The sequence below is a fragment of the Microtus oregoni genome, unplaced genomic scaffold, assembly GCF_018167655.1.
Source record: "Microtus oregoni isolate MIOR12 unplaced genomic scaffold, Mior012 000020F_ref0000438, whole genome shotgun sequence".
Taxonomy (NCBI): Eukaryota; Metazoa; Chordata; class Mammalia; order Rodentia; family Cricetidae; genus Microtus; species Microtus oregoni.
The window spans coordinates 24,393,346-24,406,596 of record NW_024543079.1 but is presented as its reverse complement, the minus strand read 5'-3'; the positions used below and the strand labels follow the sequence as shown (position 1 = coordinate 24,406,596).

At 51.3% G+C, this 13,251-nt stretch overlaps 1 protein-coding gene across 2 annotated transcripts in view; it reads right to left on the bottom strand.

Moving 5' to 3' along the window:
- The window catches only part of Rrbp1 (ribosome binding protein 1), a 68,741-nt gene that overhangs the window by 2,361 nt on the left and 53,129 nt on the right, over nucleotides 1–13,251 (bottom strand). The window contains exons 8-21 of one of the 2 annotated variants that reach the window (XM_041670320.1): nucleotides 12,703–12,841; nucleotides 11,146–11,315; nucleotides 10,984–11,018; nucleotides 7,694–7,784; nucleotides 6,845–6,937; nucleotides 5,197–5,289; nucleotides 5,035–5,118; nucleotides 4,826–4,915; nucleotides 4,233–4,325; nucleotides 4,037–4,108; nucleotides 3,355–3,450; nucleotides 2,662–2,745; nucleotides 837–932; nucleotides 92–175 (exon numbers count right to left, since the gene is read on the bottom strand). In XM_041670320.1, the coding sequence (XP_041526254.1) occupies nucleotides 92–175; nucleotides 837–932; nucleotides 2,662–2,745; nucleotides 3,355–3,450; nucleotides 4,037–4,108; nucleotides 4,233–4,325; nucleotides 4,826–4,915; nucleotides 5,035–5,118; nucleotides 5,197–5,289; nucleotides 6,845–6,937; nucleotides 7,694–7,784; nucleotides 10,984–11,018; nucleotides 11,146–11,315; nucleotides 12,703–12,841 (1,320 nt within the window). The remainder of the gene's footprint in view (nucleotides 1–91; nucleotides 176–836; nucleotides 933–2,661; nucleotides 2,746–3,354; nucleotides 3,451–4,036; nucleotides 4,109–4,232; nucleotides 4,326–4,825; nucleotides 4,916–5,034; nucleotides 5,119–5,196; nucleotides 5,290–6,844; nucleotides 6,938–7,693; nucleotides 7,785–10,983; nucleotides 11,019–11,145; nucleotides 11,316–12,702; nucleotides 12,842–13,251) is intronic. The other variant, XM_041670321.1, reaches the window with a different exon arrangement.

Below are 13,251 nucleotides of genomic sequence, written 5' to 3'. Positions count from 1 at the left end.
CAAGAGCTTCTTAGTCCAGGTGCCGCCTGGTAGTTAAGCTGGGAAGCCCTGAAAGCATGTAGGGACTGAGGGCCACTTGGCAGGGGCTAACCTCTTCAAACTCAGCTGTGAGCTTCTGCCGCCGTGTTTGCTCATCCTCCAGGATGGCCTCTGTCTGCTCCAGCTGTGTTTTCAGCTGTATGGAGACACAACAAATGTGACTGCAGTCTGGGGACAGACCCAAACTGAAGCTCCACCTTCTAGCTGCTTCTAGGACTCCTTGGGGCCTTTCCCTGCCCTGGGGAGTCACACTTAGCACTTTCCTCCTGGGGAAACAGTGCCTCAGACTCAAGAGAGAAGCAGAGAAGTTGAAGAGAAGTAGGGAAACATTACCATTCCAGGAGCCTTTCACAGGACTCACAGGATAGGAAAGACCCCAAAGCCATGAGTTTGATCCCAGGTTCGCAATGGGAGCCCAACAACAGATCCCTGCCTCTGGCCAACTGTTCTTGGCAGCTGTTCCTTTGGTCAAAACACTAGAAGATATCCTGCTAGCAATGACCCAGGAAATGGCCACAGCTAAAGGCGAATCCCCTTTGTGCTACAGACCCAAACCCAAGCTGCAGGCCTGTCCAGGAGCCCCTGGTGTTATGAGGACTAAAGGCCCTGGTTACCTGCTCTTGACTCTACCATACGTTCTGGGTACCTCTCATCCAGACCAAGCAGGGTAGAGAGGGTGGCTAGCAGTGGGGATTGGAAACACCTACTATGCACAGTTCAGTCAGCACAGAGGCTGCCCACCCTAAGTACCACCTGGGGAGTTAGGGACACATCTTAGGACAGCTCATCACCCTAACCTTCATAGGGTCCTGCTCGGCTGGAGGGACAGCTGGAGACCCAGCCACGTCACCATCCTCTACGTGGCTCTTCATGTCACTCAACTGCTGCCTGACCTGAAACAGGGAGGGGTGCATTTGTGCAAATAAACAGCTAAAGGCATGCAGGTACACATGTATACACACACACACACACACACAGAGAGAGAGAGAGAGAGAGAGAGAGAGAGAGAGAGAGAGAGAGAACGAGAACACCCTTGTGGAGGAGGGATAGGCCAGAACCACGCATTCCACTCTGAGCCAACAAGCCTCCAGGCCAATAAGAGCCATGGTGCTTATTGAGGTCAGCTGGTGCCACCCTCCAGCCCCTGGAGTAAAGTGACTTTAGTGGATGTAGACCTCACAAAGCCAAGGAGTCTTCATGGAACAGACGGAGCTGACAACATGCCACACTTTGTAGTTTAATGATGTAGTCTCCTGTTCATGGCCTTTGGGGGGGCTCAGAAAAGATGGTATGTAATGCCTTGTAATGCCTCATTCCTCTGAGTTCTGTTGCTGGGGCCAAGATGTACAATATAGAGGAGGCCTGGAGGTCACTAACCTCTCTAGGCCTCCCATCTGAAAGGTGTTAGGGCCACACAGTTACCTGAGAAAGGTCCTAGTCAGAAGGCCTGTGGATAGAACTCAAGTACAAGTTCTTTAGGAAATATGGGCAGCCTCGGGCTCCACTTAAGTTTTACTTGGAAGGCCACCCCAAGTCTTCCTTTCCAAAAGTCCCAACAGGCAGAAACCAAAGGGCACAGTTAAAAGATAACAAGAACCCCCGGCAGGCATACTCTGTGTGCATATACTGCCTGGGTGTGGTATGGGGTAGAGGCCTCTCACCCAGACTCAACCTAGCAAATGGCTGAGAAAAAGCTTTAGATTCATTCAGGTAACTTGGCCTAGACAATAACCACTTCTGGTGTGGTAGTCTGAGCAAGGCCAAAGAATGGGATCCAGTAAGCTAGGCGCCCATGATGGACTTAGAAGACAGCGTGGAGGATGCTAGCCTAACATACCAGACTTGGTCTCTTGGCCAGAGCTCCCCATGTTCCATCTCCAAATTTCAGAAGCTGACAGCTACTTCAAGGTTTTCAAAATGACTGTGCAGATCCAACAGACCACAGCTCTGGCTGAGTGGGCTGCTGCCAATAGCCAGAGCTTGGGGGTGGGGTGGGGGAGGTAGCCCAGTGAAGAAGGAGCTCAACTGACCAAGAGGCTAGGGCATGCAATCAGGCACTGCAGCTGCAAACCGGGAAAACGGAATGGCCTCCAAGGCACAGTGCAGCCCCTCACATCTCTGCAGGATTATCTGCTTCTAGTGCCTGACAGAGGGCCAGAGGGGGCAGGCTGCCCTGTGTAACTGTAGTGGCAGGGCCTGAGCCACCACTGAAGCAGGAAGACCTACAGAAAGCAAAGGCGTGCCACCAAAAGGCACCAAGGGACCCTTTGTGATGTCCTGGACTGGGCTGGTGACGAGACAGGCTAACAGGGCTGTCGTCTCACAGCTCTCATTTGTTTGTTTGTTTGAGCTCTCAGTTTTGAGCAGTGGACAGGTCTTCCCAAAGATGGGAAACAGAATGTGAATATCTTGGCCCCTGGCAACTACAAGCCCAGCTCCGAGTTTTAGGCATCCTGCCAAAGTCCCAACCTAGTCTATGTAACAGGACTAAAGCATGGCAGGACCTGCTAAGCTTCAGAGTCTCTGCATGGATGTTAATCACACACACACACACACACACACACACACACACACACACACCCCAATGCCATACTCCCCAGCCCAGGACATAAGCCAACCTACCAGGGCAAGCTCAGCACTTTGTTTCTGAGCTTCACTCTTGGCTTCATCCAGCTGACACTGAGAGTTTAACAGAAGCTGCCTCAACTTCAGGGGAAACAGCCAGGTGAGAGGTAGAGGAGAGAAAAAAAGAAGAGAAAAGAAAATCGGTTCCAGTGAGTCCATGTCTAACCCTGGGATGGAACCCAAGCCTGGAAGATTGACATAGAAGGGGCAGGTGTCCTCCAGCTACCATTTCCTGTCAGTTGACTTAGGAAGGCACACCAGGCTTTAGAAACACCTGCCCACCACCTCTTATTAAAGAGCAAAAATTTGCAACCAAAACCAGATGAGGGTGTGGACTTGGGCGATCTCCTGAAATCAGGAGACTGTAGCAGACCGAAATCCAGTGGCAGCTAAAAACGACAGCAGCAAACCTGCGGAGAGGCCACATGCTCAAAGGCCAGCTGGAGCAGGAGGTGCTGCTCTGGCCCTGCCCTGCATCGGGGCCGCCTTTCCGAAATCTGCCCAAAGACACCTCAGGGCTGTCAGTGCAAAGGGGCATCAGCAGGGCTTTGAGTGAAACCTGAAAACCTAGCTTTTAAGGCTCCTGTGGACAAGTTCTCCACAGTAAAGAAGGAACCACTCAGAATAACCCAGGCTTCATGGGGCAGAGGCCACTCAGGACCAGAACCTAGGAATGGTGGATTCACTCACCCCTGCCACCTCCTGGGCATAATTCTGGCACTCTGCACTGGCAGCTGCCATGTGCTTCTCCAGCTCTGCTTCCAAAAGTGAAGTGTGCTCCCTCACCTAAACAGGGACAGACATGGACACTGGTCAGAGCCTCTCAGTGGCCAGCAGGGGCCCTTATTATACGAGTGGGAATGATAGCTGTTGAGTCTGGCTGGCCCCAAAATAAGCAAAATACTACCAGGTACACTGAGGTCAGAAAGAAACAGTCCCTAGCAATAGAACCTCTCATTGAACATCGAACAGGTCCTGAAAAGTCCTCGGGCTTCAGGGTGGGTAGAGCAAAGTTTATGTATTGGCAAAGCTTAGGACAGAGGGCACTTTTCCAAAGGCCAAGGCTTGCTGCAGTACCTTGAAGAGCAGCAGGCTCCCCAGGAAGCACATCCCTGAATTCTAAGGTCTACAACTAAGCCACTACTGGGCAGACTACACAGCTCATGGCTCCCAGGCCACTGTGGCTATAAAACCTTATTACTTAGGCTCAACAAGACAAAGCCCTTGCTCAGAAGAGCGATGGCCTCCTTGGACATGGGTTTGTGAGGAAAAAAAATAACAAGGATGCATACAGTCTTGGCATGAGTGTCAGAACATGACCAGCAAATTTATAGGACAACAAAAAGCAATCATCAGAACGGAGACAACATACCTGATCTGAGTTTTCAAGTTCTTCTTTTAGCTTCTCTACAATGTCTTCCAGATGTTTCACTGTGACCCGTGACTACAAGGGAGAAGACAAGACCCATCAGGCACGAGACTCTGGGAGAAGCATCCTGGGCCCACTAGCTCAGGTGCCCACAGTGCTGTGGCCATCAAGCTCTGGGAAATATGCAGGCCAGCCATACCTTCTGGAGCTCCTCTTCAGCAGCCCCCACCTTGGCCTTCCACACACGCTCTTCCTCCTCCACGCTCTTCTGCAGGTCTTTGAGCATACCCTCCTGGAGAGGAGGCAATACTGAGGCAGGCCCCTCCCTCCTTAGTTTGACCCCGCAAACACAAACTATATCTTCTTCGCCCTCTGCAGCACTATTCTTCTCCACTGACTGTTGAACTGAGTGTCACAGGGAAAAGAAGCTGGCCCTGGCAGGGCTTTATCAGGAAATGAGGTCTACAGCCCCCGTAAAGCTGCCAGAACTCCTACTATTTTTGGAATCAAAGGGCTCAACCCCATTTACTCCAGGACTACCTCGTCCTTCCTGCCTGCCTGCCCAAGCATCCCTATTGTAACTATCTTTCCTAGCCCCAAACCTTAAATCCATGCTTGTTCTTGACTTAATACCACCCAGCTAAAGAGATGAGGGCAAGGTGGCTGCACGAGGGCACACAGAACCATGTCATCTGCCCCAAAGACTCCAGGCTCTTATTCCTGGCAGTGCCCTAGGAACACCAAGCTACAGTTACCACTAAATCACCACCAAAGTTAGCCCTGGCTGCTCACCGTCTCTGCCAGGATGGTGCGGTACTGGTCACACTCAGCCTGCAAGGAGTTCTGGGTCTCTTCGGCCTCCCTCAACTTGGAGACTATGTCCTGAGGGCAGAGGGACAATCACGAGTCTGGTTAGTCCTTCCTCTTGATGACTCACTGAACAAACTGGACTCCTGATTCCCAAGAGCCAGAGGAGGACCCAGCCCAGCAGTGTCACTTACCAAGGAGGGCTCTACGGAGGCAGGCGGTTTCTTTAGCAGCTCAGAGCCCTTCTCTTTGACTTCCCGCAGCCACTCAGCATAGTTCTGCAAAGAAACAGGCATGGTGGGGCCAGGTTGCTCCCTGACAACAATGGGGACCTGGGGAGTCATCTTTCTCCCTACCTGGTGTGCTGAGATGGAGAGGTCTGGGAGCAAAGCCAGCAGAACCTCCTTGGTCTGGGCCTCAGCCAAATGGAGCTGCTTTTCTGATTCCTCCTGGAGGATGGAGAAAAAAGGGCAGCACTCAGCCTATGCCCCCGAAGAGCACATCCTCAGCACTGCATGGGAGGGACAAGTCAGAGGAGGCTAGGATGTTTGGTCTATGGCCCTGGTTATTTGTGCAAACCAGCAGACACTCAGGTCCCAAACACTTTCCCTTTCCAGTTTATGTGTGCAAGGATAAACACACGTGTATAATAACCAAGCTGAGGTGTACAGTAAGGGCGGGGTGGGGGCGGGAAGAGTCTAGAAGGTGCATGGTGTCAGAACAGGTGGAAACTGAAGGTGGAAGCAGGGCATATCCAGCAGCCACCAGGGTCAGGGCCAGTAGAAGACAGAGACAGAGGCTGAAAAGGGTCAGCTCCAGCTAGAGGAGGAAAAGGGGACCAAATTCCCATCAGGCAGAGCTAAACCAACTTAAAGAACACAGTGAACATGACCCAAGCTTGACTCATCCCAAGCTGTGCCAAGCCTGACACTCCTCATTGGTCCTCCAGAGGGAGTCAGCAGCCCCCTACGCAAGGCACAGCACCAGGAAAAGAGGCAGAGAAGACCTAAAGGAGCCATCAAACAAAGCCCAGGACAACTGCATCCTCTGAGCACACAAGTCTGTGGAATGGCTCCAGGGAACTTTGGCCTAAAAGTTTTGTCTAAACCTGAGACAGACAGAACCCACTTTCAGTTCCATACCACTGTGTATGGCTTGAGGCTTGACGTGGCAAGGACCCCAACCTTGTGAGCAGCACTTTGGCTATCTATTCCTGATCCATGAAGGCAAACAACATGACATATGAGGTGACCCTCTAACTCTATCTGCCTATGTAGCGACAATCAAGTAAAGTAACAGCTTAGACCACAACTTCCACATTTGCCAGATTCATGGGTCATTTCTAGGACTAGAAGTCCAATATTCCAGGAATCTGACTTCAGCTCTAAGAATGCAGTGTGGCTAAGGCTAGCCTTTCCCAGGTCTTTCTTTGGAGAACCATGAGAGAGTTACTGCAAAGCTGTCCTGTGGAGATGGTCACTCCTGTGTAAGTGATGCTGGCAAGAGATAGCCTTTCATGTGTGATGGGCGCAGGTGCAGGGAGCTCTGGGTGTCACCACTGCTGGGGATGAGATGCCATGCTGGCTCCTGGCCAACCAAGGGCCCTAGAGGACTTCACTGCCCAGATGCTCACTGCTGAGGCCATTTCCCTGAGATACAATATAATTTTCAACTTAGTCCAGGATGAAAAATGCACAAAATCTGTAAGCTGCATAACCCTGGGCTTGCTCAGGGTCTGTGCTCCTCTCAACAGAGGAAAGCGTCAGGGCACAAATTTATTTGCTCCATCTTAAGGAAAATGACAAAAAAGGAAGGAGGGAGAGAAGGAAAGAAGAGGCCATGGAGCTCGGGTGGTGGGGGGCAGAGTTAGATACAGGAAATGTTCTAAAGCCAAGGCTAGCCCGTCCATGGCTTTTGAGTCTCATAGTGTTTGCTAAAGCAGATGGGTATTGGTGCTTCACCCGTGGCCTTACCAAAGCACTCAGGATGGACAGGGGCTCTTACCTTGGCTTGGGTCAGGGAGCGCAGCTTCTCCTCACAGGCCCGCTCAGCTAAGGCCAGTGCCTCCATGGCCTTCCAGTTCTTTTCTCGGAGGTCCTAGAGGGAACCAGAGAAAATCAGCTTGGGGCAATTATAGCACAGTCCCCACTGGCCGCCTCAAGCTGGTCTCAGCAAAAGCAGAGCTCACAGAGCCTCCTTTAGTCCACACCAGGGAATCTCCTAGGACCTGCCAGGAACCAAGTATCCTTTCCTTGGTCTATGTACACATGGCCTCTCAGGGCAGGTGGCTCATATACGAAGATAGATACTGTGGCCAGAAGTAGGAATGGTCAAGGCACAAGGTAAAATGGCCTGCCATTTTCAGGAAAGAGAAGTGGGGAGCTAGCTTATCTCTTCAGAGGGAAGTTTCCTGTGGCCCCTGGCACAGTACTGGCCTGGACAGTCCTTGGGAAGCTTTGTTCTCTATGGGGGCACTGTAACAAGGCACGTGCAAGCACAGCCTCAGTGGAGAGGTATGCCACCTGCGTAGCATGACTTCTTCATGGCTTCTAGTGTCACCCTCCCTACCCTGAACTGTTCAAAGGGAGCGTAAGTTCTGAGCCAGGCCAACCACTGCAATCCCAGCCCAGAGGTGGCCCCATGCTTGGACAGTCTGCTGTGGGATAGCTGTGGGCTGTGTGGGAATGGAGAGGCTGAAGAGCGGCTCAGCACACATTGTAAACTTCCAGCACAAACAACGGGGAAAGGAGCTGGGAGCGAGCCACGTCCCATGCGGCCTGGGTGGTCACAGAGTGTCTTCAGGTGACTTGGGAGGACTTGGCCCACAGGCTCCTCTCTGCCCCTTCTACTCACGTTGTTCTTCCCTTTCTGCTGCTCCATGGCCTCCTTGAGCTCACTGGTCTCCTTCTCCAGACACGACACCTGTGACTCCAGCTCCTTGAGACTGGGGGCGGGGAGGGGGATGGTGAAGTTTCAGTCTTGGCTCCAAGAACTCATTTCTTCTCTGCTTGGGCACCTGGCCCAGCTTGAGGTCCCTCCCATCTGCCTGGGCATATATGCTTTAAAAAGCCTATCTAGCTGCCTAGCCTCTTTCTCCGAGACTCACCTTAAGTGCAGGAATCAGGGCAAGGACATGAGTCAGAGTTAGAAGTAAGGTTTTTAAGACGTTCTTTCTTCTAGCCTAGGTCCTTTCTGGGCACCACAGCCCATGTCGGCTGACCCTTCCCTGTGGTGCACACCTGGCCCTTAGTGCTGAAACTCAGGGCAGTGCTGCCGCCCCTCCAGCTAGAACTCTTGGAACCATGGTTCTTAGCAGCTCTCAAGAGCCCACTGATTTCTAGCGCTTCGGAGACTTACAAGCTCCTTCTTCCTAGTTTTGGGACTGAGTTTGAGGAATTAGCTGACGACAACCTATCACACTATAGGATGGTCAAGTCCCCATCTTTCCAGTGATCTCCAGTGACCTTCACCATAGAGAAATAAAAGCTATACTCAAGGCTCTTGGGGATGAGCCTCAAATGGACATCTTAATGTGATACCTTCTGCACTGAATGTAGAACAGATGGCCCGAGCCAGATATAGGAAACCCAAAGTCCAGAAGTGGTCAATTGTGGTAGTTTAAATAAAAATGGCCCCCATAGGCCCATAGGGAGTGGCACTATTAGAAGGTGTGGCTTTGCTGAAATAGGTGTGGTTTTGTTGGAGGAAGTGTGCCATTAGGCTCTGAGGTCTCAGAAGTTTGAGCCTGGTTAGTGTGTCACTGTGACATCCTGCTGCCTGCAGATCCAGATGTAAATGCTCAGCTACCTCTCTAGCACCATGCCTGCCTGCATGCCATCGAGCTTCCCATCATAATGAACTAAACCTCTGAACTGTAAGTCAGCCCCAATTAAATGTTTTCCTTTTTAAGACTTGCTGTGGTCATGGTGTCTCTTCACAGCAACAAAATCATAAGATATCAATGATATTCTAAACCAGCAGCTTGAGCAACTCTGAGATGCCAAGAGAAGCCTGACACAGAGTAGCTGCTACCAGTCTGATGCAGGGATCTGATTGCCAATGTCAACTAGAAGGGAACACACACACACACACACACACACACACACACACACACACAGGTTTCTTTCAGGAGGCCATGGTCAAAAGCTTTTTGAAAACCACCATTCTAATTCACACTAACATGAACTATAAAGTCAGCATGGGCTGAACACATGGCCATCCTGACCACCCTGACTAACAATGGATTCAGTCTGGCACAGCTTCTGTTTTCAGTCTGAATATGGCAGACCTGGCCTAGTGGGCTTTGTGGCTGTGGGTTTTAGGCCCACAAACCTTGAATACACCCTGAAAGCTCCACTTGGATCCCTCAGTTACTCCCTCTGAGGCCAGCATTATACAATCGTCTCTTCTGGCAGAACACCCCGAGCACGTCCAGGGTAAGACCCTGAGGAAGAAGCATGCACACCAGTGGCAAGGACACACTGACCATAACCTCCTTGGCAGTGGCTATAAAGTTCCAGAACATTTGGTTTGGTACTCTAGCTCAGAACAGGGTGGCTCCCCACTTAGGCAACTTACAGATACACTGTTTCAGAAGGAAATCAATCAATTCCTGCTGGACATACTAACACCAGACTTTAGCAGGTCTTATTCAGAGTGTGACTTAGTTATCTCAGTAATTTTACTGTGTGACACAAAAACCTGAGGTTGTTTGTTTTGATACAAGGTCTGGTAGGTCTGTCTGTCCTTAATCTTATAATCCTCCTGCCTCAATCTTTAAAATATTAAAATTACAGGTGTGTCTCATCATGCCAGTCTTCAAAACTATGATCTTAAAACACAAGAGAAAGCCGTAAACGAATACAACCTCTCCACCTTATAAATATCATCGGGAGAAAAGAGGTTCAGCCATGCATTCTGAGAGGGCTGACTTCTGGGTCTTCAAGTGAGTTTCTAGTTTATTCTTAGCATGCCCCTCCTCCCAGTTACAGAGCCCGGAGGATGCCAGGGGACACTCAGGCTGTGACTAGGAAGCTGCATTACTGCAAAGCACATGGAGAAACAACTCTTTGGCAGTAACAGTCAGAATGAGGGATCCTGGTGGCTGCTATCCTAGGACACTGCCAGGATGCAGGGAGACCATTCTTCGTACCCCTCCTTCACATGGCTGCTTTGGGGGCCTAGACCATGGCAGCAGGACTCACCTCCCAAGCCTGTGGGCATCTGCCCCAGAGGCGCTGGTCAGAAAGACTTGAGCCTGATCTGAGCAGGCCATCCAGACACTTTGGCCTTAGCCAACAGCAAACAAAAGCCATGAGAATGACTGGTGTGAGTCTGTATGCAACTGACACTGAGGGGAAATAGTCTGGCCAGCAGGAAGTCACCTCACAAATGAAACGACTCTATAATGTGCTCTGGACTACTCCAACAGAAAGGGACACTTCCTCATTTGACTTCTGGATCTCAATCCTTAAAAACCCCACACCTTGCAGAAACCAAGAGCCTTTATGAAGCACTGGAGAGAGGCAGCACAGCTTACTCTGAGTTCACTGTTATGTTCATCCAGGGATTTGGGCTAAGCTTCAAGTGTTAAGAAGGCGTGAGACCTCTAAGAGGCAGGGCCTAGGGGGAGGTAGTTTGGTCATGGGAGTGCTGCCCTAAAAAAGGAATTATTTCTATAAAGGCAAGCTGTTGTAAACAATAAGCCTGACCCTGGTCTCCTGCCTCACCACAAGCAACTTATGGATTCCTGCCATTGTGCTACACACCGGGATGTGAGAGCCAAGGAGGGCCCTCACCAGAGGCCAGATACCAAACCTGAGAGCTGAGGAAGTATCTTTTCTTTTGAAGGGTGCCCAGCCTCATGTATTCCGCTGTAACTATGGAAAGCAGACTAGTGCAAAACTCTTGCAAGGTGGCTTTGTTCCCTACCAAGTCTGTCTTCTATCCTCTAAGTCACCGGAGGGACAGGTTAAGCAAGGGGACTCTAAAATCTAAAAATTCTGAAGGAGGATTCCACCCCCCACCCCCCCCACCCCCCCAGGAGACCCAAGCATTCCAGTGAAAGCTCCAGCTTCCAGGGGCCCATGGCCAACCTGGGCTGCAGCTGGAGCAACAGCCCTGCAGCCCTCTGTGAAGCTTACCGAGTCTGCTGCTGGTCCACCTCAGCTTGGCTGGCCTGAAAAAAAAACACAGAAAGCTCCTTGGTTCCACAAGGCTCACAAGTGCAGGAACTGGGCAAGGCTGGAGGCCCTTTGCTCAGCAGAGTCCACCCTCTCCTCGGACTGGCCTGAGAAATGACTGACCTGGGTGACTTGGGCCTGGCCTGCTCCCAGAAGCGTCTCGATGGAACGGATCCTCTCTGTGAGCTGTAAGTTCTCTGCCTTGGCATCCTGGAGCTGCCCGTGGAGATTACTCAGCTCCTCACACTTGCTTTTCACTTCTACCTCAGAGGACTGTAATTTGCTGTGCAGCTCTGTAGAAGGACAAGGAAAGAAGTCAGGGTCTGGAAATGCCTGGCTGGGCACCTCCTCCAACACACATAGAACGCCAAGGGCTCCCTCTTGCACTGTGTGCCCAGAGGCCTCACTTCCGCATGGAGCTGCTTATGGACTGGTAAGGAAAGGCGTTCTGTGGCAGCGACATCTGTGAGCACCACAGGTAAAATAAACCAGTGAAGGAAAACGAACAGCAAGCAAAGCACATTCAGTGCAAGTCATTCTCTACAAAGTACTGGTTCATAGGAGTGAGACTGAGCGCAGAAGTGAGACATCCAGCGGCTGTGCCCTCCCAAGGACCTGCCCTGGCCCTTCTGTGGGAGACATCCTCCCGCTACAGTCAGCTCACAAGTACCACAGCTAAGTTAGCCCAGTGCCTCTGACGCTTCCTCTCCCTGAGGCTGATCTTCAGGCTCAACCCTAGGTGATGCTTCCAGATGGAGCCTGAACAAGGCAAGAGAGACTGAGTCCCAGCTTCCCAGGGATGGGATCATCTCTCTCCCCATCTGCAGCATGGGGGCTCTGCACCCACCATCTCAAAGTCTGCCTCCACCAGGCCACTCTCTTTCTTGTCTGGACAATAGCAGCTGCTCCTATCACCGCTTCTCCCACTGCCCATCTGAGCCTGCACCACGATTCTGAGGAGTGCCAGTGGAGCTGAGTCATGGCCCAGCCCCACATCTTCCCATGTAGTCAGCTTTCTCATCCCAGTACATACTTGGGGCAAGTCCACTCCTTTCTCTGGGCTTTGTGCTGCCTGGGTTCTCCTTCTTCTGACCTAGTTTTAAGATCTCACCTTCTACCTCAGAGGGCACACAGTGGCCAAAGGCATACCTGGCCTTCTAGAGCAGAGGCCAGGAAGCTGGCCCAAGGCTGCTCACCCCCACCCATTGTAAAAAGAATTTTGTTTCAATGCCAGGACTGTAGATTATAGGATATCAATGGCTGCTTTGCCCCCAAGTAGCAGAGCAGTGTGGTTGTAACAAAAATCATCTATCTCAGAAAGTCAAGCATTTACTTCTGCCCCACCACAAACTGTCTGTCCAGAAGGCATTGTTGTGACTAGTCCTTGTGGCTAGCACTGCTGCCAGCCTAGCGCCCATGTCAGGGGTTCAGGAGGAATGGTGGGTAAGTGACTGATCACCACATTCTTATCACCAGCACCACCTAGGCCTCATCCAGCCCTTGCAGGCCCTGCCCCCGCTCTACCGTCCTCATCTCATGTTTAACACTTCCAGGTTCTACTCTGCAGCCAGTGGTGGATAGTTCGGGCCCACTATGCTATGGTTCCCACAATGAGACAAGGTCACTGGGAAGACTCATCTGGGAGAGTCATCCAGAAAGAGCCATAGACACTGCACTCACCTGCTACCCGCTGCTGCTGTTCCTGGGCCTTCTCAGCATCTGCCTGGAGGCTGGCGTGGCTCGTCTGTGCCCTGCACAGCTCCCGGGTGACCTCCTCAAGGCGCTTCTGCAGAGCCTCTTCACTCTCTTTATGGGATGCCTGAGGAGGAACAGACAGGAAGAGGGCTGTGAGAAGCAGAAGAGGCCTAGCTCCTGTAAGCTGAGGGGCTGCAGAGAACACAGCTCTATACATGGTTATCCTAGTCACTGTGGTCTCTGGATGGTGGGCAAAGAACAAGTTCAGGGCCAGTGACATGGTTCAGCTGGTAAAGGTGCTTGCCTCCAGCATGATAATCTAAATTTAGTCCTTGGGACCTACACAATAGGAGAGAATACTCTTATGATGTAATTTCAACAAGAAAGAAAGTCCATTTCTGGATAATTCTGAATCTGTATAAATATTCCCCCAGCTAGCACCCCTTCAATGTGAGGACAGCTCCTAGAGTTCTTGTTTGGGGGAAGATAGCTTCCCCATTGGTGTCAATTCTCTCCCTTGAAGTAGCTGCACAC